The sequence below is a fragment of the Falco cherrug genome, chromosome 5 (genome assembly GCF_023634085.1).
Source record: "Falco cherrug isolate bFalChe1 chromosome 5, bFalChe1.pri, whole genome shotgun sequence".
Classification (NCBI taxonomy): domain Eukaryota; kingdom Metazoa; phylum Chordata; class Aves; order Falconiformes; family Falconidae; genus Falco; species Falco cherrug.
Genome location: NC_073701.1, coordinates 997340 through 1020464, shown reverse-complemented (window position 1 = coordinate 1020464; position 23125 = coordinate 997340). Strand labels below are relative to the sequence as shown.

The window sequence follows — 23125 nt, the reverse complement described above, 5'->3', positions numbered from 1 at the left end:
AACACTCACCGAGGTGTAGGCCCGGCTGCAGATGGAGCAGGTGTAGACCTTGGCGTGTTTCACTGTATGTGTAGCCAGGTGTACCTCCAACGAGGCAGCATCCGTGTACGCACGGTGGCAGTTGTGGCACTTGAAAGGTTTGTCTTTGTTGTGCTGCCGTCTGTGGGACTGAGGGACAGCAGGGGGGTGGAGAAAAAGCAAGTGCAGGGAAGGGAGCGAGTATTAGTACTGGCGAAGGCTTTACCTCCGACACCCCCTTCCAGCCCGGCTCCAAGCTCCCTGTGCCCCTGCCTGCTGAGAGGTATGCCTGGCTCCTGGTGTAGGGGACAGAGCTTCTCCCTCCAGCCCACCGCATCTTCCCCACAGATGCCTTTCTGTCTGAGGCATACCAGGCACATAAAGAGCAGAGTCTCCTAACGCTCCACAACCTCCATCTTCTCAGTCTCCACACAATCCTTTCTCAGTCTTTTCCTCTTCTCTCTTCTGCCTCACCACGTGCTTGCTCCCCCCATCTGCCACTGCCCTTCAGGGCAGGATCTGCTTTAACTGCTCACAGCCATTTACAGCTCTCTGCCGTTTGGTGCACCCTCCTCCAGGACACTGCAACAGGGCACACCACCTCTGCTTCCCTAAATCCCTACTCTTATGCCCTCCATTTCATTGTAAAACAAACAAAACCCGCAATCAGATATCTAGGTTTCACTCTGCATGATCTTTAGCAAAAGCCTGGCCCCAGCTAAGCTAAAAAACTCTGCGGCACAGATGGGAGGAACTTTACCAAGGTCTCACCGCTTTCAAGCCAAGTTTACAATTTTACAGGATGTGACTGTTTACACGACTTCTTTGGATCACTAGTGCCACAAAAGCCAGCAATCTCACTTCTTCCCAGGGCTCCAACAGCTTCTCTGTATTCCTTCACTCTCCTCCCAGCTGCCCCAATTTCTCCATCTCCTCCACCACAGGGCAAGTAGCCTCTCCCCTCACTTGACAGCCACCCTTGCCACCCTCACCAGTGAGCAGAACAAGTCCAGGCTCTTACCTGCAAGTTGGAGAGCTGGGTGAAAGCCTTTTCACACCCAGGGTGAGCGCACTTGTAGGGTCGGTCCCCGGTGTGGATACTGTTGAGGAGGAAGAGCACAAACGAGAGGCAGTGAGCAGGCAGGCAGGGCAGACTGCCAGGGCCTGATGCTGTGATTAAATCTCACAGCCACTCAGGAGAGCAGGGAAGGGGATGATGTTGCCTCCAGATGCTGTTCTATCTGGACAAAGAGAGCTCTGCCCAGCTCCTGTGTCCAGCTACAAAAGTCAGAGAAGACAGGCAGTCAAGCAGATTTCAGAGAGTGACTAGGACTGAGGAGCAAGAGCTTATGAACGCCTGGCCAGCTTGGCACACGGGCCACCTGAAAATGGGCTGGGAAGGGGTCTGGAGGTCCAGGCTCCCCGCTCCAAGCCCAGGAGTCCCATATGACCAAGAAGAGTCTGTTCTCTTGCTCCTGCAGTACCAAGCAAGCAGGTTCCTTCTCAGGATAGACACACCAATGCTTTTCCCTTTACATCATCAGGCTGAGATCACCTACAGTGTTCATCTGTCCCTGTCCCCCTGCAATGCCAGGAGAAGCTTCCACACACTCAGTCCAACCCCCGTGGTGCCAGGCTGTGATCCCCTACGGCCAATGCCTCTCTCTCTATCGCTCTCTCTCTCTGTGCCCCCCGCGGTGCAAGACCAAGGATCCCCAGGGACAGCATGTGCCCACCTCAGCCCTGACGTGGTCAGTGTCTCCTGCGCAGCCTCCACTCCGTCCACTCTGGTGGGTCACCTCCTTCTGAGGGTGCAGCCGGCCGCATTCCCCGCCCGCCCCCCGCATGCTTGGCGCGCGTGCTCCACAGGTGCATGCCGGCAGCGCGGGGGGGCCAGGGCCAGGCCCCCAGCCTCCTCTGGCCCTTACCGTGTGTGCTGCTGCAGGTGGGAGAGCTGGCGGAAGGCCTTCTGGCAGTAGCGGCAGGTGTAGGGCTTGGCCCCCGAGTGGATGCGGAGGTGCTGGGCCAGGTAGGATGTGTTGGCGAAGCTCTTGGAGCAGTGAGGACACTTGTGCGGCTTGACAATCGCCGTGTGGAGCTTGGAGTGGATCCTGCCGAAGAGGAGGAGGAGCAGCAGCAGTTGGACATGACCGCCATCTGGCTAGTGCTGATGGAATGAGGGCACAAAGGGGGTGGGACAGCACCACGCTATCTGCTACATGGAGGAACTCCAGACACGGCACGAGCTCGCTCGGTCTCAAACCATGCTCCCCTTGGATTCAAGAGACCATGGTCTGTCTGCACCGGGGGAGGATCCAGAGAGAGGAACTATAGAGTCTGGACTGAGGGGCATTGGCGGAGCTGTGTGTGGGAAGCCTACGGCTGAAACAGCAGTGGGGCTGCAAGCCTGGACTGAGACGTTTGGCAGAACTATGCTGGGGTGACAGGGAACAGTCCTCCTACACCCACTCTACTCTCACACTGACACAACCAGCCCTACCTTCCGTCAGAAAGCGTCACTCCATTGCGGACGCCCCTTAGGGTGAGCAGTGCTAACCTCTGCGCATACCCAGCCCCTCACAGCAAGTGACAAGTCTCACACGTCGGATACCACCACTGCCGGTTCGTCGTGTACGAGACCTGACCAGCCTGCGGAAAAACGTCCCCAGGCAGCCGCCCACGGAGGGTGCTCACAGCATGCTGGGACGACAGCAACATGCAGTGCGGAGGGCCCCCAGCCTCCTCCGGCCCTTACCGTGTGTGCTGCTGCAGGTGGGAGAGCTGGCGGAAGGCCTTCTGGCAGTAGCTGCACGTGTAGGGCTTGGCCCCTGAGTGGATGCGAATGTGCTGGGCCAGGTAGGAGCTGTTGGCGAAGCTCTTGGAGCAGTGAGGACACTTGTGTGGCTTTGTCTCCGTATGGGACTTGGAGTGGATCTGCATCTCCGACTTGGAGTAGAAGGTCAGCGAACACATCCGGCACCTGGGACCGGGGCGAGGGGAAGAGACAGTGTCACACGGGGGCAAGCCCCAACAGGTACCAACTAACTGGATGGGGTCTGCCACACTGAGTGAAGAAGGGATGTTTCCTCACTGTATGGTTCTGGGGAGGTTTCACCCAGGACACTGTGCTTGGCTGCAAGTACTCCAGTCCCGGGGGGAGAAACTTAAGCTAGGAACTGGCAGAGACCAAACGATACCTTGCAGCCAGACAAGTAACGGTTTTGGAAGAACCAAAGATGTTGATTTATTAGGCTTACAAGGGAGACAGGGCAGCGCTCTGGAAATTTTCCAACAGTGATCCGAAGGGGACAGGAATAATAATTCCCAGACAAAAAACACTTTGTTCATCCGTGATTTATTTCAGTCAAAAAAAAAGGTTGGAAGACCTGGAAGTTCCAGGTTAAGGTTCATCTTCATAATAAAAGTTAATTCCGTGTACTGCAAAGTCTGCAAAAGCAGTTATGACCAAACCCACTTAACTCTGCTCCCATTTCTGGAGGAGACACTCGAGTATTTAGAATACAAAATGCCAAGAATAACAGCAGTGCTGCTTTCCTAGTGGGTCTCACAAAGACACTCTGGATATTAAATGTGGTATTTCACTGGTCTAATGGGCTTTCATCATTTCAACCTTACTGATGTGATGCAAAATGTTTTGTCTAGGAGTTTGGATCCATCTGTTCCCATAATGATCAGAAACGTATTTGGTAACACAGACTCTTTGAACAGGAAGAAGCAGTTGGCATCTATCTGCTATGGATGCTGCTGTTAAAAACCGTTCCTCCATCATGACACCAGGCTGTTAAGAGAAGCTTGCACTGTTTCACAATTCAAGATGGTAAAAGCTTTTGTGGTTGATAATTTGACAGAGAGACAGAAGCTGCATCCAAGTTACCGGACTGTTTTGCTGGTTTGTTTTTGGTCCGTCCGTCCCCTCCCCCCCCCCCCCGATGTGTGCCAACCAAGGGGCAGAGTTAAGGTTTCTCTGAACTTAGTTCTTCCATTTGCAGACTTTTTGATTAAACAAGACTAAACTGAACCTGCACTTGGAACTTCCAAGGCCACATTTGAACAAAAGAATGCCACCCAGAAGTCTGGCTGATATGAATTTAGCCTTCACAGCAGGCTGACTTATGTTTTTGTCTGGGAATTTCCTCAAGTTCTACAAGTGTTTACAAAACTGCTCAGTGACAAAAGCCTCTGCAGGTATTACAAGCCACAAAGAATGGATCCTGGTCTTCAGGAAGATACTTCATTGCATCTACTGTTGTGATTATTTACGCTGGAGCCAGAAGCTTTATGAAGTGTGCAGTCCGATTAGCGTATGTCATGTAGGTAATATTTACCCAGCACCTACCTTAACTTCCACAGGCCCTTCCAAGCCACAGCCTGATTTTAAAGCATTTAACTGGAAGCCATGCCTCCCGAGCCAGCACTCTACCACACACCTGTCACTACATTCTTTCCTCTCCATCACTGTTCTTTTACAATCATTATCGTCTCTAACAGTTGCTCCCATGTTTCCTATCTTCATCTTTCTCTTAATCCACTTTAATCGCAAACCTTAACAGAACAAGCACACTAGATACAGCCTTACATGAAGTCCCTGCACACGCACAACGATCCCTTCTGGAATCAACACACAGAAGCAATTTGGCTGTTTATCCCTAGGTCTGTTAGGGATGCAAGGAGTCAAAAGGAACATCAGAATCATCTTTTTTAAAAGTCACTCTTTGTTTATAAACCCAACTATCTCCAAACGCCTGTACAGTTTGTCCCAGACTTTCCAAAATGTTTAAAGCTAGACCTGAATACAGCGTATGCATTTTGCAGTTAACGAGTCACACTTACGGGATAAGGATTGTATCCTTGAAAGCAGCAACGTTAGAAAAAACTTTGAGGTGAATATGAACTGAAAAATACCTCTGAGTCGCCAAGTCCAGTCCCCTGCTAATGCACACCATTAGGGCACACTCCCACGCATGACTCTTATCAAGCTCTTTCTCAGCAGACGCTTCCTTCCATTACACTCAATTGAACTCTGTTCCAGTTGTCCAAGGACACCGTCGGTCCTCCGATAATGAACCACTCAACTGAGAACAAGCACCCAGTGCGATGCTGTGCTAATACGGCTAACCATATTAGCTAACCCCCCATCAAGGGAAAAGCAGGTATCATTTTTGTAAACTGGAATGGTGCGACTATTCTTGCAGCAGCATGTCTAATTGTAAAGTCCACATAGGCAGCAATTATTGAAAAACTCAGACAAGTTCAGCAAACTTGAAGAATGATGGCATGTGGAAAATCGGCTTTGCAGTAAAGATTCACTGAGCCCAGTCTAGGTTTGGAGACAGGCTTAAAAGATAGCTTGGTCAATACCCATATAAATCTATGCAGGGAGAAAAATATCAATTACTAGGGGCCTGTTTTATGAGCAAAGAAAGGTATATGATGAGAAACAATAACTGACTGTAGAAGTTAAAAAATCCAAGGGGAAACAGGATCTTTCGAACCATGAGAATAATGCATCTTTGGAACAACACTCGGAGGCTATAGTATGGTCTCAATCACTTGGCCCCTACAATCAATATTCTGAGAATCCAGCTACCTTTCTGAGAGAAGTACCTTTCCAAAAGTCTTGCTCTCATTTAAATACGATGCTGGGCACTAATCTCTTCTGTGCTGTACACATGACAATATATTTTAAACAGTTTAGTCTGTTCTGAAGAATTCATGTACTTTACTATGTCATCAAATCTAAGCAGTCCCATGCATTAGATCTGCAGTGCCATAAAGCCATCTACTTTCCATAACTTCTGTGCAACCATTCCTGTATTTATTTGCTTTGTCAGGTATCTGCTTTCAGGTCAGAAATTCCCAAAAACAAACTTTAATGAAGAGAAACAGACTGAGCGTCCTTTTCCAGTTTTGGATTAAAATTACAAAGAACGTATTTCAAAACCTCTCTGACACTTGCATAAAAATGGAAGATAAATCTGACAGTTAGCAAACCCCCTAACCCACCCACCCCTAAAAACAAACCCCTCTTGTCTGAATTTAGCAGCTATAAACGTTCCAGTATTGTTTTTCAAACAACATTTAAAAAAAAAAAAAGTCTTGTAAGGACTCATTTTCCAATCATCTAATTAGCATCAGCCCTGAGAGGGCAGGAATGCTATGTAGCATTAAGAAATTCATGAGCCTTATGAGTTAAAAACAGCCCTGGAATATAGCAGAAAGCTGCATTTCAGAGAGTTTTGTATTATGTGGTCTCAGGCATTTTCAAGGGAACAAACGATCCATTTAATTAAGGGCTTCACATTCTGTCTCAGACAACATCAAGTATTAAAGGGGAAGAAGCAATCAGCCCTCTAGTGGGCAAATATGGATTCAAAAAAATGTTAAATCTATATGGATAATGAGATCACCGCATCTGACAGTAGCAGCATTTTACTGTTCTACTTCAGTGAAATTCTTCTGGCTAGGGAGAAGAAAAGTTGGGAGTGCTCCTTGCCAACCATGAAGAAAACCTGCTATATGAAATAATTGATTTTTTTCCCTCTGTTTAATATCCATTTTTAATCTTTTCTCCCCACTGTGCTTCTAAACTACCACTACTTTCACTGTATTCTTTCTGAGAGCAAGTTATAGGAAATGACTGCAGCATTCCCATTGACAGTGTGACACAACATCCCTACAGCTGCTTGTTATGGCACTGCAAATTTAGACAGCCTAGGAGAACATATTCGTAATAACACAGAGGTTCATATAAATAGTTAATTTAGTACCCAGCCATATGCCAGAAATCAAAAGTAACCCCTTCCAATGTTTGTAATCCTTTCTTTTCATAGGGAATCCGCAGGAAAATAAAGACGTTCAGAGAATGCTCGTGTTAGAAGACAGAGACACCCTCAAAAATCATGAAATGCCAGTAAAAGGTGGATGTACAATTCTAATTCTGCTCCCATATGAAAGTCATCATGATGAGTCATAAACAAAATGATGCTTATAGCAACGAGACTACAGCTCTGTGGCACACAGTGCCATATTTTTTTCCACTTTTCATGGAATGTTCCGCCTCATTCATCAGATGATGTTATGAGATAAAATACCATCTGAAATACCAACTCATAGTAAAATTTGCCTAACGTGGATTAACAGCATTTTTCAGTCAAGTGCTTAATTAATCACTATCAGTTGTGAAAACTATGTAAGCTTTTACACGGCTATGAGAATTCAAATTCCTAGTATCTACTGATATTAGTTTTAGAAGTTAATTGAGCCCTTGCTCCTTCTGTTAGGCTACAAATACAAGTTAGACCACAATTTTTTTTTAAAAAAAAAATTCAAATCAGGAAGGTCTGAAGTTAAACTCGATGATAAGAATAAGTTTAGGTTGTCAGAGTCAGCAGTTCATTTAGCAAGGAAAGAAATGTACTGCCTTTGCAATGCAGAGTTAATGAAGTAACTAACGCAAGCATAGCATAATAATGGATGCACAGTTCATGATAAATGCTAATTTAACCCTCGTATTCCCCGAATTTTTTTTAATGGCAAAGTTAAACATTTTCTGGCTAGGATTTTGGTAAAGGCAGAAAGCGACAGAACTAACATCCAAGATACACAGCTAGAAAACTCAGGTAAGACCTAAATAAAGCCAGCAAGTATGAAGATGCCAAATGAAAGCATATGCATTGTACCTCTGCTTCCACACCCAGCATCAACTCCGATTCAAAAGTTACCATCATGCTTCCATTTACCAATTTACACTACTGGCATGTATGCTATCAAGTCTATCAGCTATGCTCAGAGATCTCAGTCATCTTATTTCCACACGCCTTCAGTCATTTTGGTGGCTTGATGAGGCTGCACAAAAGCATACTGCCCTGGCAAGGCAGCAAGTGTTTTTAAACACTCTCACCATAAAGCACTTTTCCAGTTTTCAGATTTGAGAGTATTCCTGCATTTTGTCCGTTTTTCTGAATGATCTTAAAAATACCAGACCCAGAATTTTGTGGTATTTCAGCATGCTACACAAGTTGTCCGTCTTCTTTTAACGACTGCAGCATTTAGGCTTTCAACAGTCGCCTTTACCCCCTTCTGTCACAGCCCTGCACCAGGAGCTCACATAATGTCACTTAATTCCTAAAAGTCTTTTTCAGAGTTACTGCTTTCCAGGATACTGTTTCTTCATATTCCTTATCTTTAGATCAAAACCATTCAATGGTATCCAACAGGACACTTCTGTCTGACAGCGTTTCCCACTGTGTCCCAACACCTAGGCCTCAGTCCCTGGCTGCTGGAGAAGTCACACAGTACAACCCAAAAGGCTAAGTCTTCCATTGGGCTGTATTAAAATAATTTTGCTTGAATAGCTTCAGTTTAGCAACAACATAAAGCTTCTATATACATATATATGGTTTGGGTTTGGTTTTTTTTGTTTTAGCTATCCAACAATATTGCTTCTATATGTAAATTATCAGCTGTGACTTTCTGTTGACCTCCAAATCATTGAACATCAGGCCTAAACCCCTGCCTGCTGATTTTTGAAATCAGTCACCATTAGCAAAAAAGACCAACAAAACAATGAAACACAGTAAGGTGTTTCCTAGTATAGTGATAACATGCAAAAGCTAAATTCAAAATGATACAAAAGGTCTGTGAGAAAGCATTAGCAAATTTGGAAATGCCAGAATTAAGGTTGTCAATGTCACCATAATTTGGCTCCGCAATGCAGGTGCGCTCTGATACAGCCTTATTGACTGCTCCCACAGAACCACAGCCTTATTATGTTGCACAGACAGACACTTAACAAGCAAGTGTTCCGTTATTTTCACCACCACTCTGTGTACAGCCTCAAAGCCCATCGACCACGTGCAATTCCAACCTCATGAAGCAGAATCACTCGTCTGTTGTGCCCACCACCAAAGTGTCAGCGTCCCGTAAGCGCTCAGCTAGCCCCACCATGTCCCTGGGTTATTTTTTCTAAGGGAAGGGAGCGATAAAAGACAGAGGAGCAGAACACGGTAAGACAAGACATACCCACCAATTCTGGGTGCCCAAACTGATACCTATTGCCTTTAAAGGAAAACTCATATAATATACATTCAAATCACAGCTCCTATAGATTTCTACGCTACAGCTATGAGATGCAATGCTTTTCTACAAAGCAAAACAGGATCTCACATGTAACAGAGGACTGTTCAACGATACTTAAGAAGACATTACAGTTTTGGGAACACCAAATGTTAATTATTTCAGGATAACTGCCTGTGGTCATTTTAAGCCTGCGGCAAATGCAAATCCACTGAAGACTAGATCTAACTCGCATTTGCACACGCTTCGAGGCAAGATTATCTGCAGACCTGTACCACACGGCTGCAGGATATCACAGCAAATCTGTGGCAGAGGCAACACAATCCACTGTTCCTCAGATTAGCAGTCAAATGCATTCCCCAAATAGGCCTTCTCAATTCTGCAACCCCATGTCAATGCATTTGGTTTTGGTTGTTGTTTGTGGTTTTGTTTAAATAGAACACTCCTTTCAGGTTCTTTGAGTAAACATGCAGGACCCTGACAGGCCATCCTGTACATGATAACCATAATCACATAATCAAGGATAGTATCAAAGTGCATTGACTCAATGGGGCCAAATTAAGGCAGGATCAGATAAGAGGTGCAACAGAATAGTTTCGAAGCTCTCTCTCTCCAGCTGAAACTGTAACTGCTTCCCTCATTCTCTTGCACACACTCATTCCATTGACATGCAAGTAACATGTGCTAAAATTAAAACTCATGACTAGAGAACTCCACCGTTAATTCCTCCTGCTTGGCACTATGATGAGCTGAGAGTGCACACGCACACATACACAGTTACAACATCTCAGCAGAAGGGAGAGAACTTACCATAATGCAAGTTTTTACCTTATTATATCCTGAGGCACGTGGTCAGTCTTAATTCTGACATTTGCTAACCTCCAAGCACAGCATTCATATACAAAAGCAAAGCTTATGTGTACAAACTGCGTGTGCATGTGGATGTGCATGTGCACCTGTCCGCCTTAAGAGTTTTGAGATTATAAGCCAATTTCAACCAAATCTGGAAAACGGTAAGGATCTTAACATCATCACAAGTCTCATAAAAATACGCAGGTGGGGAAAGAAGAGAGACCCTCTTGGAGCCCCCTGCTGAGGGAAAGGCTAGTAAGCTCACCCTTGATTAGACATCAGAGAATCCACACAGGAGAGAGCCGCTGGAAACCAGGCTTCATTAGTTCCGCTGCTCACGGAACTACTTGTTAAAAAAAGCAAACAGAAATTCCAACATGTGGCATCATACTGACACCCACATTGGTCATCAGCAATCTTAAGATCCACTGCACAGACCTCTGCCACTGCAGCTAGGATGATAAATGACAGCAACAGTAGTGTGTCACCTTCCTCTGGCCTTAGAGGGGGTGAGGTTCTTTGCCAGATATGGTCACATTCTTGTGCTGACATCAGATACACAGCAAAATTTAGAAGTACTGGCTTTAATATTTCTAGGCTTTGGAGGGAATGTGGTGACACTTTCTGCCTGACACTTCAAGCTTCATTCCCCTTTTGCCTTTATCCTTCTGGCCTGTTACAATCCCCTCTCTCCTGCACCAAGACCCAGCCCCAAGCTCTTTACCCACATGCCCCAGCCCCTTTATCCTCTGTTGCAGTGGCTGTGCACTGTTTCATTCCCTCAACTACATAACATTCATCTCCTCTCCTCCACGCTTCTATCTGTCCACATCCCATGCTCTTGTCCCCATCTGTTCTGCTAATTCTAGGTATATCTCCTCAATTCCCAGCCCCTAGCAGATCTGGTTCTTTCCTCCTCCCCCCAGTCTTGGCCCTTTGTGTCTTTTCTCTGTGCCATCTCTCCCTTGCAAATAGGCTCCCCATCACATCCTTTGCCACATTCCCTAGTTTGTAGGCAATTTTGTCTCTCCTCCTTTCCGATTTCCATCTCTGCTCTACCAAGTTTCCAGACTCCCTGGACACAACCAGCTCCAGGCGCTGCCCGTATCTCATTCTCATGCCTACTACATTTTCTCACACCTTGCCTTTGCGCCCATCAGAGAGGAGAGGTCACTGTCAATGCTAGGCACAAAAGACTCCCTTCTGAAGCAGAAGGAGGAGCAGTTGTGACTGAAGGAAAAGCATGTTTGGCCCTTCAGCACCAGCCTAGAAGATGCTCATCGCTGCAGAGAGGGTACACGTGTAGTCCAGCCTCAAAAAGAAACTGAGAGAAGTTACGAGTGTATTCACCTCTTCTGTGGCAAGTCTGGTCAGTGCCCACAGTCATGCAAAGCCTCAAGAAACACCAGAGAGGATATAATATTTGCAACTACCAAACTATAAAGCAACTCAGAGAAAGAGAAAACAGATTTTTTCCAAGCTTACAAGTTGGCCAAATTTGACCATATTTTCACAGATATACGTGGCTTACAAAAAGCAGCCACCAGATCTCAAATCTATTCAAAACCATGGGAAATTCACCGAACAGCAATGCTAAACCCAGCACAGGGCAGAAAAAAAGGCTTAAAATGAGACATGGCCAAGGAACATGCCCACCTGCTGTGTTCAGACTACTGGCTCCCCTTGTGTACCTAATCTCACTAAATGGGGCCCTCCATCTAGCTTCTTCACTTTCTACAGCTCAGCCATGCTTCTTGACAAGCCTTCAATGGCTTCTGTATATTTTTGCACCCTGGACTCACCTCAGAAGCTTCCCACGTCCCTCTGCTGCTTACTGTCTCCCAAACCGCCTGCTGCTCCCACAAGCTAGTGAAAGGAGGGAACCTCAGAATTAGTGGTGGGGAAGAGAGAGCTTGTTGGTTACAGTATGATGGCAAGGCCCTTCTCAAGCCTACAGCCCTTCTGCTGGTATCCTAGGCTCCAAAGCACAGCTTGCAAAACCATTCCAGACTGTAAACTGGTATGTGGCCTAGCCCTGACAAACTTAATATTGGAACCAAGCAACGCCTACAGAGAGCTCTCTTCCTCTTGCAAAGAAGAAACTGCTTAGACAGCTGTTTGTCGGAGACAGAACTGATGATCTGTCCCAGAGAGGTTGAACCACTTCATCAGTCTTGTCCACTGATCGTATCACACCATGAACTTCCAAAAGTACAGGTACAGGCACCAAAACAGCACTAAGAAACAATACTACCGTCTCCAGGACCTGTGCTTGCTCTCTCTTCCTCAGCACCTTTTAAAGTACTGAAAGGAAGCTACGTGCTTCACACTGCCAGCATCTTACTAGAAGGACTCTTGATGCCGATCTCATTTTCTACAAAGTAAATTCTATGAAGATGTCAGGGAAGATTAACAAAGAGCTGACAATGAATCCAGACAAGACTGAAGTGACATTACTCAGGAAGGAAGATGCTTCACAGGACTGGGTCAGATGCTGTCCCCTGCAGCTGCAAGCATTCTTCTAACAGCACAAAGCAAAGCACCAACGACTCTGCCAGACTAATCCGAAGGCTAGATGTCAAAGTTCTGCAAGCAACATGATCATTAGCAAAAGCCTCACACCTTTTCTTACAAAGAAAAAGCTAGTCACAAAGATTCTTCCACCACTTTCACAGCAGACTACTAATTCACTTCCAGAGATGACACAGCAGCAAAACAGCTGCCATTTGCTGGAGCAGGAATCTCTACATTCAGTAGAGAATGGGATAAGCTGCAATATGCGTATCACATTTGTGCTCCAATTCCTTCCAAGTCTGCCTTGCTGTGCTGCCCATTCAAGGCCTTACTCCATCTTCACTAACACGCTAGGAGTCTGGAATTATGGAAATTAGCCACCTGCCCAGGCACTTAGCACAGAGCGCAAAAAGAAACTTAAACCCAAAAAATAATTAAATGTGACAAAATAATCCCAGGCTTTAGGAACTGAGTATTAAAAAAAATATTAAAAAGTCATATTGATCAATACAGTACAACTCCTTCCAGACATCTGACTAGATTGTCCTTGGTGTATCATCACAAGAATGAGTGAAATCATACAAATGTAGACATACAAATACCACAAGCAATTGCTCCTCCAATCTGAGAAGGGAGCAGGAGTAGAGGAACCTCACCCACAGTCTTAATTTAGCTAGGGTATGTCTACATACTGTAGCAATGGGAACTACACAAATCATCCTCTAGAATACAGAAGGAACACAGGATTCCTCAAAGTTTTAACTTGTAAGTCTATTCATATGTATATTTTGGAGAAACAGTTTTAACCGTATTTCACGGAGGTTTTCTCTCCCACGGCTCCAAGAGAAGATACCATCCCCCTTTATTTTTTCAACAATCATTTTCCATTCCAAACTTGCACATAGAAAGCATCAGCCAAAGGAGAGACTCCCAAGGAGGGCAGAAGTACTCCTTGGTGGTCTTCAATAAACCTCAGTTTAGCTACCCTGCACCTTAGCACTGCTCAGAGGAAGGCCTGCTCGGGATGGGGGCTGAAGGAAGAGGCAGAGGGTACCACCCTCAGACTAAATGTGAAGACAGGAAATCTTCCTGATCACATGTTCCTACATATAAACTCATTTGGTTTTTCCCTGCAAAGTCTTTTGCATGAGCTGCTACACAGACTATGCATGTTCATAAAGTTTCTGCTGAGTCACTCCACCTGGTCTTGGGCATTTTTTTTCAAACTTACAAGTAAACAAGGAGCTATAATTAAAGCCTTGGTTCAGCTTTAATTCTAGCGTTCACTGCCAATTGTGTCCCCTGTAAATACATATTTAACAACCTAATTAGCAACCCAGACTGTAAGCAGCTTGAGTAGTGTGGAATTGTGGCTATGGCCCAAAATAAATGGTGGGATTACAAATAGCAAGCCACCTAACACTCCCACCACTCTTCGCCATACGCTGATTATATTTTCAAAGTGGAAGAACTGGGACATTGGATAAGAGAATAAAAAGGCCAATCCAAGATCTGGTTTTGCACCCATTCAACTGTATTGACTTAAAAATGTAAACACTTGAAAAATGCTATAGTTAAAAATGAAACAGTGCCTGGGGTGGATGCACTGATTCTGTGTAGATGCCTTTGTATTGTTATGACCAAATTCCAGAAACAGAACTAAACCTGTACCAAAAAAAAACAACCCAAAACAAGGGTCTAGGATGGTAAAAGGGAAACGGAGACACAATCGTGGCCACACAGTAGGGAACTAAGAAGAACAAGGGACCATCTTCTATTTCTGTTTCCGTCTGGCTACTGCTTTGCCCCAATTGGTCTTAATCATCCCCCCAAAACACCTATCGTTAAATCACTCACACGTGCTCCTGCTTCTCAACCAAGACAGACCACCACATTTCCTCCCTAGCACTTGCCAGCTCTGTCCGGTTCCCACCCTCTCGAAAAGACCCACACTCCTTGTCCTCTGGTTTAAGTATTCCCTCCTAGTTAATCTCTCCCTTTCCCACCACTCACATGTAAACTCAAACCACATCCCTCCAAGCTCAGAAAACCAATCTCAGGGCTCAGAACTCTCCCCCCTCTTCTGTGATACCCTTAGGGCTCGGGAACACCTTTACACATAATTCAGAAACACTTATTTTTTTCCTGGTCTGTTGGGAATGCTGAAATAGCAGATCACAAGGGGCAATGCACACAGGAGCAGACACTATCACCACAGTTCACTTCCTGCCCTGTGTGCCTCCAGTCTGTAGTCTTTACCCTGGACAGACTGGAGTCCTAGCTCAGGAGCACCCAGGTACATTAGGGCTCTCAGCTACACCAAAAGTGCTCCAGCTGCACCAGACCACTGCATTCTGCAGTACAGCAGCCATACTACCTGGCTGTGGCATCAAGGATACGGTTTAGCCGCCAAAACATCCTTGTCATTAACTAAACTAGTAACGTTAACATTTGTAAATTCAGAAAATCAATTCGTTCACTACGAAGGAGATCCTTAGTTTTGGGCCAGCCCACCAGCTTGTAAACACTCCTGATTAGAGAGAAAACTCAACTCTTTCTGCAGCTGAAAGATTCTCTACTCAGGGACTCTACAGGGAAAAGGCAGAGATCTCTTCTTCCCTATGTAATCCTTTGAAAGATTAAATAGACCCCCATCCCCATGCAACATTACAGTCAAGGTTTAACTCCGCTCCCCACCTGTATGTCTTGCCATCCTTGTGCTGGTCCTCATCATCCTCGTTTGACAACACAAAGGGGTCACTCATCTCTGGCAGCCCCGACTCCTGCAATCGTTTCTTCTTCCGGCCCCGGGGCGGTTTGGGAGCAACTCCCCCACCCCCGCCACCCCCACCACCTTCAGAAAGGGTGGTTGTCCCTTTCTTGGACAGGTCAGGAACCACCTGGAGGGCTGCCTGGGAGCCAGGGGGTAGCGCAGAGACAATCATGGGAGCAGAGATGGGAAAGGTTTGGGCAGAGGCGGCTGTGGTCACCAGGGAACCTGACGGGGAAGTTATCACCAGACCAGGACCTGCAAATGAAGAAAGATGGAGAAAGTCAGTTATTACATCTCTAATTATGTCCAACCTCCTTATCTCACAGACACATGCTCTATACACCTAATTTTTAACTACAACACACATAGAAGAGTAGCTCACCCTCCCCAACACATTCCTAGTCTCCACTGCTGGAAGTCAAATCTCCACAGAGGGTGGATGTATGGAGTGCCTAGAGATTCATGGTGAAAGCATGCCATGGCAGTCCACACCATCAATAAGGCTAGGAATAATCTACAGCCCGAAAGGATGCTCCAGGATCCCCCTGTCCTCCCCACCCTCGAGTCTCCTTCACAAGCTGCTGAAGTGTTTGGAGTCCCCTACCTGCTGTCATGAGCCCAGCAGACTGCACTGGTACCACAGTGATATTCTGAGTCACAGGGGCTTGGCTGTGCGGCGTCAGCTGCTCTGACTTGGTGTCTGAGTCCATGGAGATACCAGTGGGTAGGGCCACAGAGGTGGGGACTGTCAGCAAGGCAGGGTAGTGGGGGGGAGCCAGGCTGCAGCCCTTCTCTGTGGGCAACAGCTGCTCCTTCATCTTGTTAATAAACATGGTGTTCTCAATCTGAATGGATGGAAAGAACAGCTTTTAGAATACCCCAGCACAGCTTCTCCCAGCAGTTGGCTGGGCAAGAAGCGCAACAGAAACATGCATGAACTTCTAAAAAGAAGCAAGACCAGCGTAATAGGTTGGAAAAAACGTCTTACCTGTCCCGAGACGGTGGGCACTGCCGGCCAGAAGTACGGGGAGGAGTTGAAATGAGATTCTTCCATCCTAGCTGGGCACAGGGGGGAAGAGGAAGGGGGAAGGGAAGAGGAATGGAGGAGAAGGAAGACAGACAGACAGACACACACACAAAAAGAACATTAAACCCAAGGAGACTCCAACATGGAACTGACTCAGTCTAATGCTGTGACAGTTCCTTAATCTGCCCCATCTTACTTGAGCTGTTAACTTCTCCCCACTTTTGAGCTCTGCCCAAATCCAAAAATTATTTTCAGGGGAAAAAGGTGTCTGACATTCCCACAGGTTTGGGTCAGTCTCAAACGCCTCTTGCCCAATAGTCCTCCATGCAAAAACCAGGACTAACTACAAACCCAGAACACCTCCAGAATTCCCCGATTATCATCCACCCAAATGCATGGCATAAATGATGAAGTCTGCGCCATCTGCAACCAGGCAAATACTGCTGCAAGCCATATTTCACTGTCTCAGACAGTCTGACCCCACAAGCATTGAAAATTTTGGACCTTGCCTGTCCCTTCACCCCAGCTCAACATGAAGGACCCAGATGCAGCAAGGGGACATTAGCATTATGTTACACAGGAAGAAAGACAGGCAGAGAGAGGGAAAAAAACTTGCCCAAGATAACAGACAGCCACAGCAGACCAAGAAGTCAAAATTAATGCTCCTAACTTCCTGCTGCCCACCGCGCTGACCACCTCAGCCCCACTCTCGAAAGCAACCCGGAAGAATCACTCAGTATTCCTGACAGACAAGATCCTCTGCTCTCGTCCAATGAGACCAGGCAGCGGGAAAATAACCTGACCGCCTGCTCCTGGGATACCCTATCTCCAAGTGAGATCATGTCACAGCTCTCTACTGCCCATCTCATTCCAGTCTTTGGGACAAGATTCTGCAGGGCTCTGTCCCAAGTCAAGTGCCCACCACTCCGTCTCAAGTCCCCGTGCACCAGTTAGACACCAAAAGGCAGCCCCCTGAAGACAGAAGCATAACCTCTTTAGGAACACCTGGCTGAAGCAGCCCCTTCTCTTTCTAACCCTTACACTCCTCTGTGTAACAGCATTAGCGGACAAAGTTTGTCACACTTGTGAAAATACTATTCAAAACCTAAAGAAATTAATAAAAGAGTATTTCCTGAAGCAGAAGATACACCTATTCCAGAACAAATATGGCAAAAACAGTATGTAAAATACACGTGATAAAAACTATGCTCGGAGATCATCTGGCAGAGAGAGCTGCTTGCAGAAGGCAAGCACTGTATGTTTCTCATGCAGCTACCTGCAAACTGTCCCGCTCCTATTCCTGTTATGATGCCGCAGTACTCTAATTAATGAGTAAATATTATTTCTGAAGGACCCTGAGTAGCACAAAACACTTACTTTCCGGAACTGTATTAGGGCAGAATAAATACATGTGGAATTGCTGCATGTGAGCCAAAATGCAAAGATAATTTTCCTCTATGTAGAGAAGCAGTACAAATGAACCAAATTACCTGATAATTTTGTTTTTATGAATCGCTCATGCAACAGCAAACCCAAGTATTCTTGCCTCACTCACTCACTACAAATCAACCAATAAACACACTTAAGGACGAATTATTTACCTTGCATCAATGGCATGCAGTCAGACTGCTAGCTGCCTGACTGAATTACTCTGGATTTACATTGCTGTGATTCAATCAGAATCTGATAGGGCAAGACTCTTACCTTCCTTCCTCTGCTTTCCTTTCTGAGCCAAATGAATTATTAAGTACACTGCCCACAGCAAGGCCCTATGTATGTAACGTTTAATTACGTGACTTTTTTCTTCCACAGGATGGGCACACATGCAGAGATAATGCATTCCCGGCAATTAAGCACCACCAGGATCAAGAAGGGCTTTTTGTTTGGAATGTCGACTTTGGGTTTGGTGGTTTTGGGGGTTTTGTTTGTTTGTTTTTTTTATTTTAAAATAAGTAAGCCCTTATTTGCTTAGCTTCCACATCAAAAACATCAAAGCGAACCTAATTCTATAAAAACATGAAGTCTCATATAATAATCAGATGCATTTTCCAAATAAACTTTGTAATTGTCCAAGACTCCCTTGGATTCAACTGCAAACTTCAGGAGTTCAAACAGAATGATGCCAGTTTAAACAAAAAATCTCACAAAAGCTTTCTTATTTAAAGAGTACAAGGAACAAAAGTCAAATCCATTTCCAGACTCCAAAATCCAGACTAGCACAGGCCAGGTAATTCAGCGGCTGCCTGTCTCCATCTAGTTCCCTACGTGAACTTCACAGAGCACCTAACTTTTGTTTGCACGCTTTTTGTAAACTGAGCAATTCAAAATAAGACTTACTGATTCCCAAAAGATGACTACACAGGTTTTGTTAAACCCTTTTAGTACACACCTCCCCATCCAAAAATCTCCATGCTTGAATGGTATCAGGTCTCAAAACTTTTGGCTTGAAAGGCTGAAGTGTGATGAAGTTGTAAGAATGTGGAGGAAAAGGAGAAATGGTTTAAGAGCTGAAGCTTTCATGCAATCTCACTAGCAAGCCAGTCTTCCAAAGGGAGAAAACAAAGGTGAGATTCTTCCACCAAACTACTGCCCTGATGCCCACAGCTGTCCCTCCCCTACCCCACTTTTAGGCTAAAGGATATTTTGAAAACATGCACCCCTATTCACAGCCCCCACTTTAATGCTGCTCACACTTACTTTACCAGAACTCTGCACGTAACCCTTCCAATTGTTCTATAACTACCAGACATGGGCTGGAGCTTCAACCCTGTACCACAGCATGTTCCCACTGCAGTGCCTTCATCATCCCAGCTTCCACAAACAGGCCAGAGATGGGACCTTCTTCCTATTCACCAGTCTAGTATCAGACAGATGTCAACGTACCCTCCTGATATAAACCAAAAACACCTTCTATGTACAGACCACAAATGTACATACACCAAATAAACAACCAAGTGAACCAGAGGAACCCACAAGGGACAAGGAATCTGGAGTTTAGATCTCAGAGAACTTCATAGAATCACATACTTAACGTGCTGGACTTAATACTTCTTTGCAGGTCTTGACTTTAATCATAAACAGATAAAAGAACGTGCAATTATACAGTGAGGTTGAGGCTGTATTTCTGGAAGGCACAATCAAGGTTGGACACACAGGTATTTAGAGGCTGAATTTTAATATGGCTTTCTTTATTCTCCAGATACCTAGCTTTTATTTTCTATTTGGTATAGAGTTTTCACCTGACAAAGGGCCCCCCAGTACGACACTCAGGAACAATTTACAATGTTGTGTTATGTCTGCCCAAGATCTTTGTTCAGTAACAAGGAGCTTTTAAGCTTAATTGCTGCAAAATACAAAGGATGCTGAAGGCCACACAGGCTGTTAGATCGAATGCAAAAATGCTTCCAGGAAGCTCTTAAGCACTGAAAAGTTCAAGCGCTGCTGCATCTTTAGAACTGGCACATCTGGATGCACATCAAGAATACCCCCAAAACATGCTAGACGAAGTGTCGAACCCCAAACCCGCACATCAGAGCTCCACCAACTTCAGTGCCGTTCCCGGACACACGCACAGCCCCCACCCCCACCGACCGAGCCTCTGTGGGAGCAGGTGCCTGGCAGGGGGGTACTCTCCGCCTCGGCTCCTTCCAGGCGCGCGATCCCCTCGCCCGCACCCCCGGGCTCAAGCGACTCCAAGCCCCCAGCGCCAGAACACGTGGCCCACCCGTCCCGCGCCCCCGGCGGCGGGGGTCACTCACGCAGCTCCGGGAGCTCCTTACCCCTCTCACTCTCCCTCCTCTTGCATTTCTCCTCCTTCCAGGGCCGTCTCTGCAAACAAACCGCCAGGGTTACGGGGGTACCCGGGGCCCTGTATGACAGCGGGCGGCGCTGCGCAGGGCCCCCAGACCCGCCGGCCGCCTCCAGCCCCCGCGGGCGCGGCCATGGGCGGGGGAGGGCGCTCCCCGCGGCAACCGGCCGGGACGGGAGGGGTGGCCCGCACCCGCCTCCCCGCGCGGGGCCCCGCGCACACACGGCGGCGGCCGAGGCCGGGACGCGCCCCCGGTGCCCCCCCCGCAGCGCGGGGCCGGCCCGCAGCGCGCTTCCCTCGCGGCGGCGCCCCCGGGACGGCTCCGCGCCCGCCAGCGGGCCGGCGGGCCGGCGGGCGGACAGACAGACAGCCCCGCTCCGCTTCCGCTTCCGGATCGCCTCGGGCCCGGTCGCCCCGCGGGCCCGGGTCCCCCCGCCCGCACAGCCGCCCCCCCCAGCAGATTACCGGGCACCACCCCCCAGCGGCGACCCCGACCCCGACTCCAGCGGCGGCAGCGGCCTCCTCACCGGAAAGAGGAGCGGCGAGTCGCTTCCGGGTCAGGAGGAGGAGCGCGCCTCAGCTCTTCCGGGGCGCGGAGCGGAACCGCGTCATGAGCCGGCTTCTCTCGGGGGAAGAAAAAAAAAAAAAAAAAAAAAAAAAAAAGAGGCGGAGCGGCGGAGGCCGCCGGCCCCGGGCAGGTTTTCCTCAGCACAAGGCGGGGGGGAGGGGGGTACTAGCGCGCGGCGGCGGGGGACGGGGCGGGCGGCGGCGGGCGCGCGCTTACCGGAAGTGCGGGCAGCCCGGCTGCGCGGAAGTGGCGGTGGCGGCGGCGGGCGCGCGGCGGACCCCAGCCCGGCCTCAGCGCCGCTTCCGGCCCAGCCGCCCGCCCGGCGTGACGTGCGCGGTGCGGGCCCGCCGCGCCATTGAATATTCATGAGCCGCCACGGGAATACTCGGCCGCCGATTGCCCTCAGCCCCCCGCCCACCCGCGGCCGGGCGCCCCGGGGCCTGGCTCCCGCCTGAGGCGGCCTATGCTGGGTGCGAGGGGGGGCCTGGCCCATTCCGTTCCTCCCGGTCCCCGCCTCAGGGCTGCCCGCAGTCTTCCGGGGCCTGCGGCCTGCCAGCGGGCGGGGGCGGCACCGCGACTCGGACCGGTGCCCCGGGTGGCCCCGCCGAGGGCCCGGCTGGAGCGGCAGCGCGGGAGGTAGCGCTGGGGCGGCCGTGCCTCGGCTGCGGCGGCTGCGGCGGGCGAGCCGGCCCGAAGGCTGGTGGCCAGCGGCGGGGCCTGCCCCGCCGCCTGGCCTGGCTTTGGCGCTTCCCTGGCCAAATGCTACGCGCGTCTGCCACACCAGCCGGACAGAAAGGGCTGTCGTTCTGCGGGGCGGCAAACCGGGCCACCTCAGGTGCTGTAGGGGACAAGAGAGCAAGGCCGGGTGCAGAGAGGAGCTGGGCAACCCTCTTTCCACACTTGCAAGCCAGTGGCTCAATGCAACACCCAAATACTAATTATTATTTGCAACCATTCACAACTTGACCCCAGAGGGGGCCACAACTCACCCTCCTTCTCACTCATTGAGAATTCAGTTTCACAGATTCAGCCCACCTAAGTGTTGGCTGGCGGTTCCTGCTGCCTCCCGTGCACAGGCACCACCAGGCGTGTTGCTGTGCAGTGTGACTTACTGCGCCCGGAGCAGCAGGCAGTCCCCTGAGCCTTGCTGATAGCACAGGAGAATGCAAGAGGCTGTTCTGGAGAAGGCAATGCAGAGGCACTCCACGAGGTCGCTAAGCCAGGCTGGCTGATCACCCCACACTGAACTGGATACACCCCACAAGACCACTGAGCCAAGCTGGCTGTTGCAGCTCTGTTCTGCCTTGGACTCTTAAAACTGAGGTGAAAAGAGACTTTAGGTGTCATCTGCTTAATTCTGCCACTTGTAGCAGGGCTAAATTTGGCACTGGACTGACCTCCCAAGTCAGGTTAGGATACCTTATCTGTGTTGCTCACTGGGCATTTGGCAGAGCTGTTTTGGGAGAATTTTTTTTTTTAATTGTTGTATGAGTTTTCTGCCAGCTTGGCATGCTGGAACAGCTTTTCAGAGCCAGCATGAGTAAGAGGGTGGGACCAGGGAGAGCACAACTATAGCAGCCAGCGGTTAGATTGGCTCAGGCGATCATGAAACCACAACATCCGGAGCAGCGGGCAAAGGGGAATCTCCCAGCGGCTCAGAGGCAGGCGGCTGGAGCCGCAGCACCCGTCGGTCCCCAGAAGGAGTTGGGGTACTGGTCATCCCAGGCAGTACAAAACTGCCTCCTGGGAGGAGCCAGGATTAGCTCTGCGTTCTTCAGCAGGAGTCACATGAAGGCAATTGTTGATTTATTTAAATAAAAGGAGTTGGCAGCCTAATCAGTTTGGAAATTAATTTCCTTGTTAATTTGGGGGTTTTGACTTGCTCATGAATATTCACAAATGCTCACCTTTTCTCCCCCCTTCCACTGTGTAATTTATTTTTATGATTGTCAGATCGCCTCTGAAGGTGACATTTCTCTCCTTGTTCTGCAACGCGGCAAATATATTCAATCTTATGCCTTGGAAGAGGCACTGTGGCCTGGCACTGGTGTCTTTTTTGCCTCCTCTTTGCCCCAGAGTCCCTTGCAGCCTCTCGGCTCTCCTCCTTCCTCTGTGTATGCTGCCTAGAAAGAAATAAGACCTAGAGTCTCCTCCAAGAAGAGGGCTGGCCTGGCCTTGGTAGCTGGGAGAGCTTGTCAAAACACTCTACCGGACAAGGAAAAGTGGTAATTGCCAGCCGAGGAGTGGGACAAAGTGGTTAAATTTTTCTTACTGTGCCTAGAGTTTTCTGCTCCCCCTCCCGCCCTGCACTGCCAAGCACCCTTCAATAGCACGTGAGGCAGCGTGACTAACATCTGTCACAGACACTTGATTTCTCTTATCTCCTTTCCTTAGCAGTAGGCAAAATCAGAGAACCACCGGTGTGCGTCTCTGGAGGGTACAGCTGATCTGTTCACCTTCTTTCCCAGC

General features: G+C 48.2%; 1 protein-coding gene across 12 annotated transcripts in view; it reads right to left on the bottom strand.

Moving 5' to 3' along the window:
• ZNF384 (zinc finger protein 384) overlaps positions 1 to 22634 on the bottom strand; it is a 30104-nt gene extending 7470 nt beyond the window's left edge. Inside the window, exons 1-11 of one of the 12 annotated variants that reach the window (XM_055712722.1) lie at positions 20616 to 20750; positions 20060 to 20108; positions 18978 to 19167; positions 16242 to 16308; positions 15858 to 16098; positions 15178 to 15508; positions 10232 to 10309; positions 2774 to 2998; positions 1947 to 2129; positions 1040 to 1118; positions 10 to 168 (exon numbers count right to left, since the gene is read on the bottom strand). In XM_055712722.1, coding sequence (XP_055568697.1) covers positions 10 to 168; positions 1040 to 1118; positions 1947 to 2129; positions 2774 to 2998; positions 10232 to 10309; positions 15178 to 15508; positions 15858 to 16098; positions 16242 to 16308; positions 18978 to 19030 — 1416 coding nt within the window. In that variant the 5' untranslated portion in view covers positions 19031 to 19167; positions 20060 to 20108; positions 20616 to 20750. Of the gene's footprint in view, positions 1 to 9; positions 169 to 1039; positions 1119 to 1946; positions 2130 to 2773; positions 2999 to 10231; positions 10310 to 15177; positions 15509 to 15857; positions 16099 to 16241; positions 16313 to 18977; positions 19168 to 20059; positions 20109 to 20553; positions 20751 to 20872 lie in introns of those variants that run through there. The other 11 variants (XM_055712728.1, XM_055712721.1, XM_055712726.1 and 8 more) reach the window with 11 other exon arrangements.
• Positions 22635 to 23125: the final 491 nt, after the last annotated feature.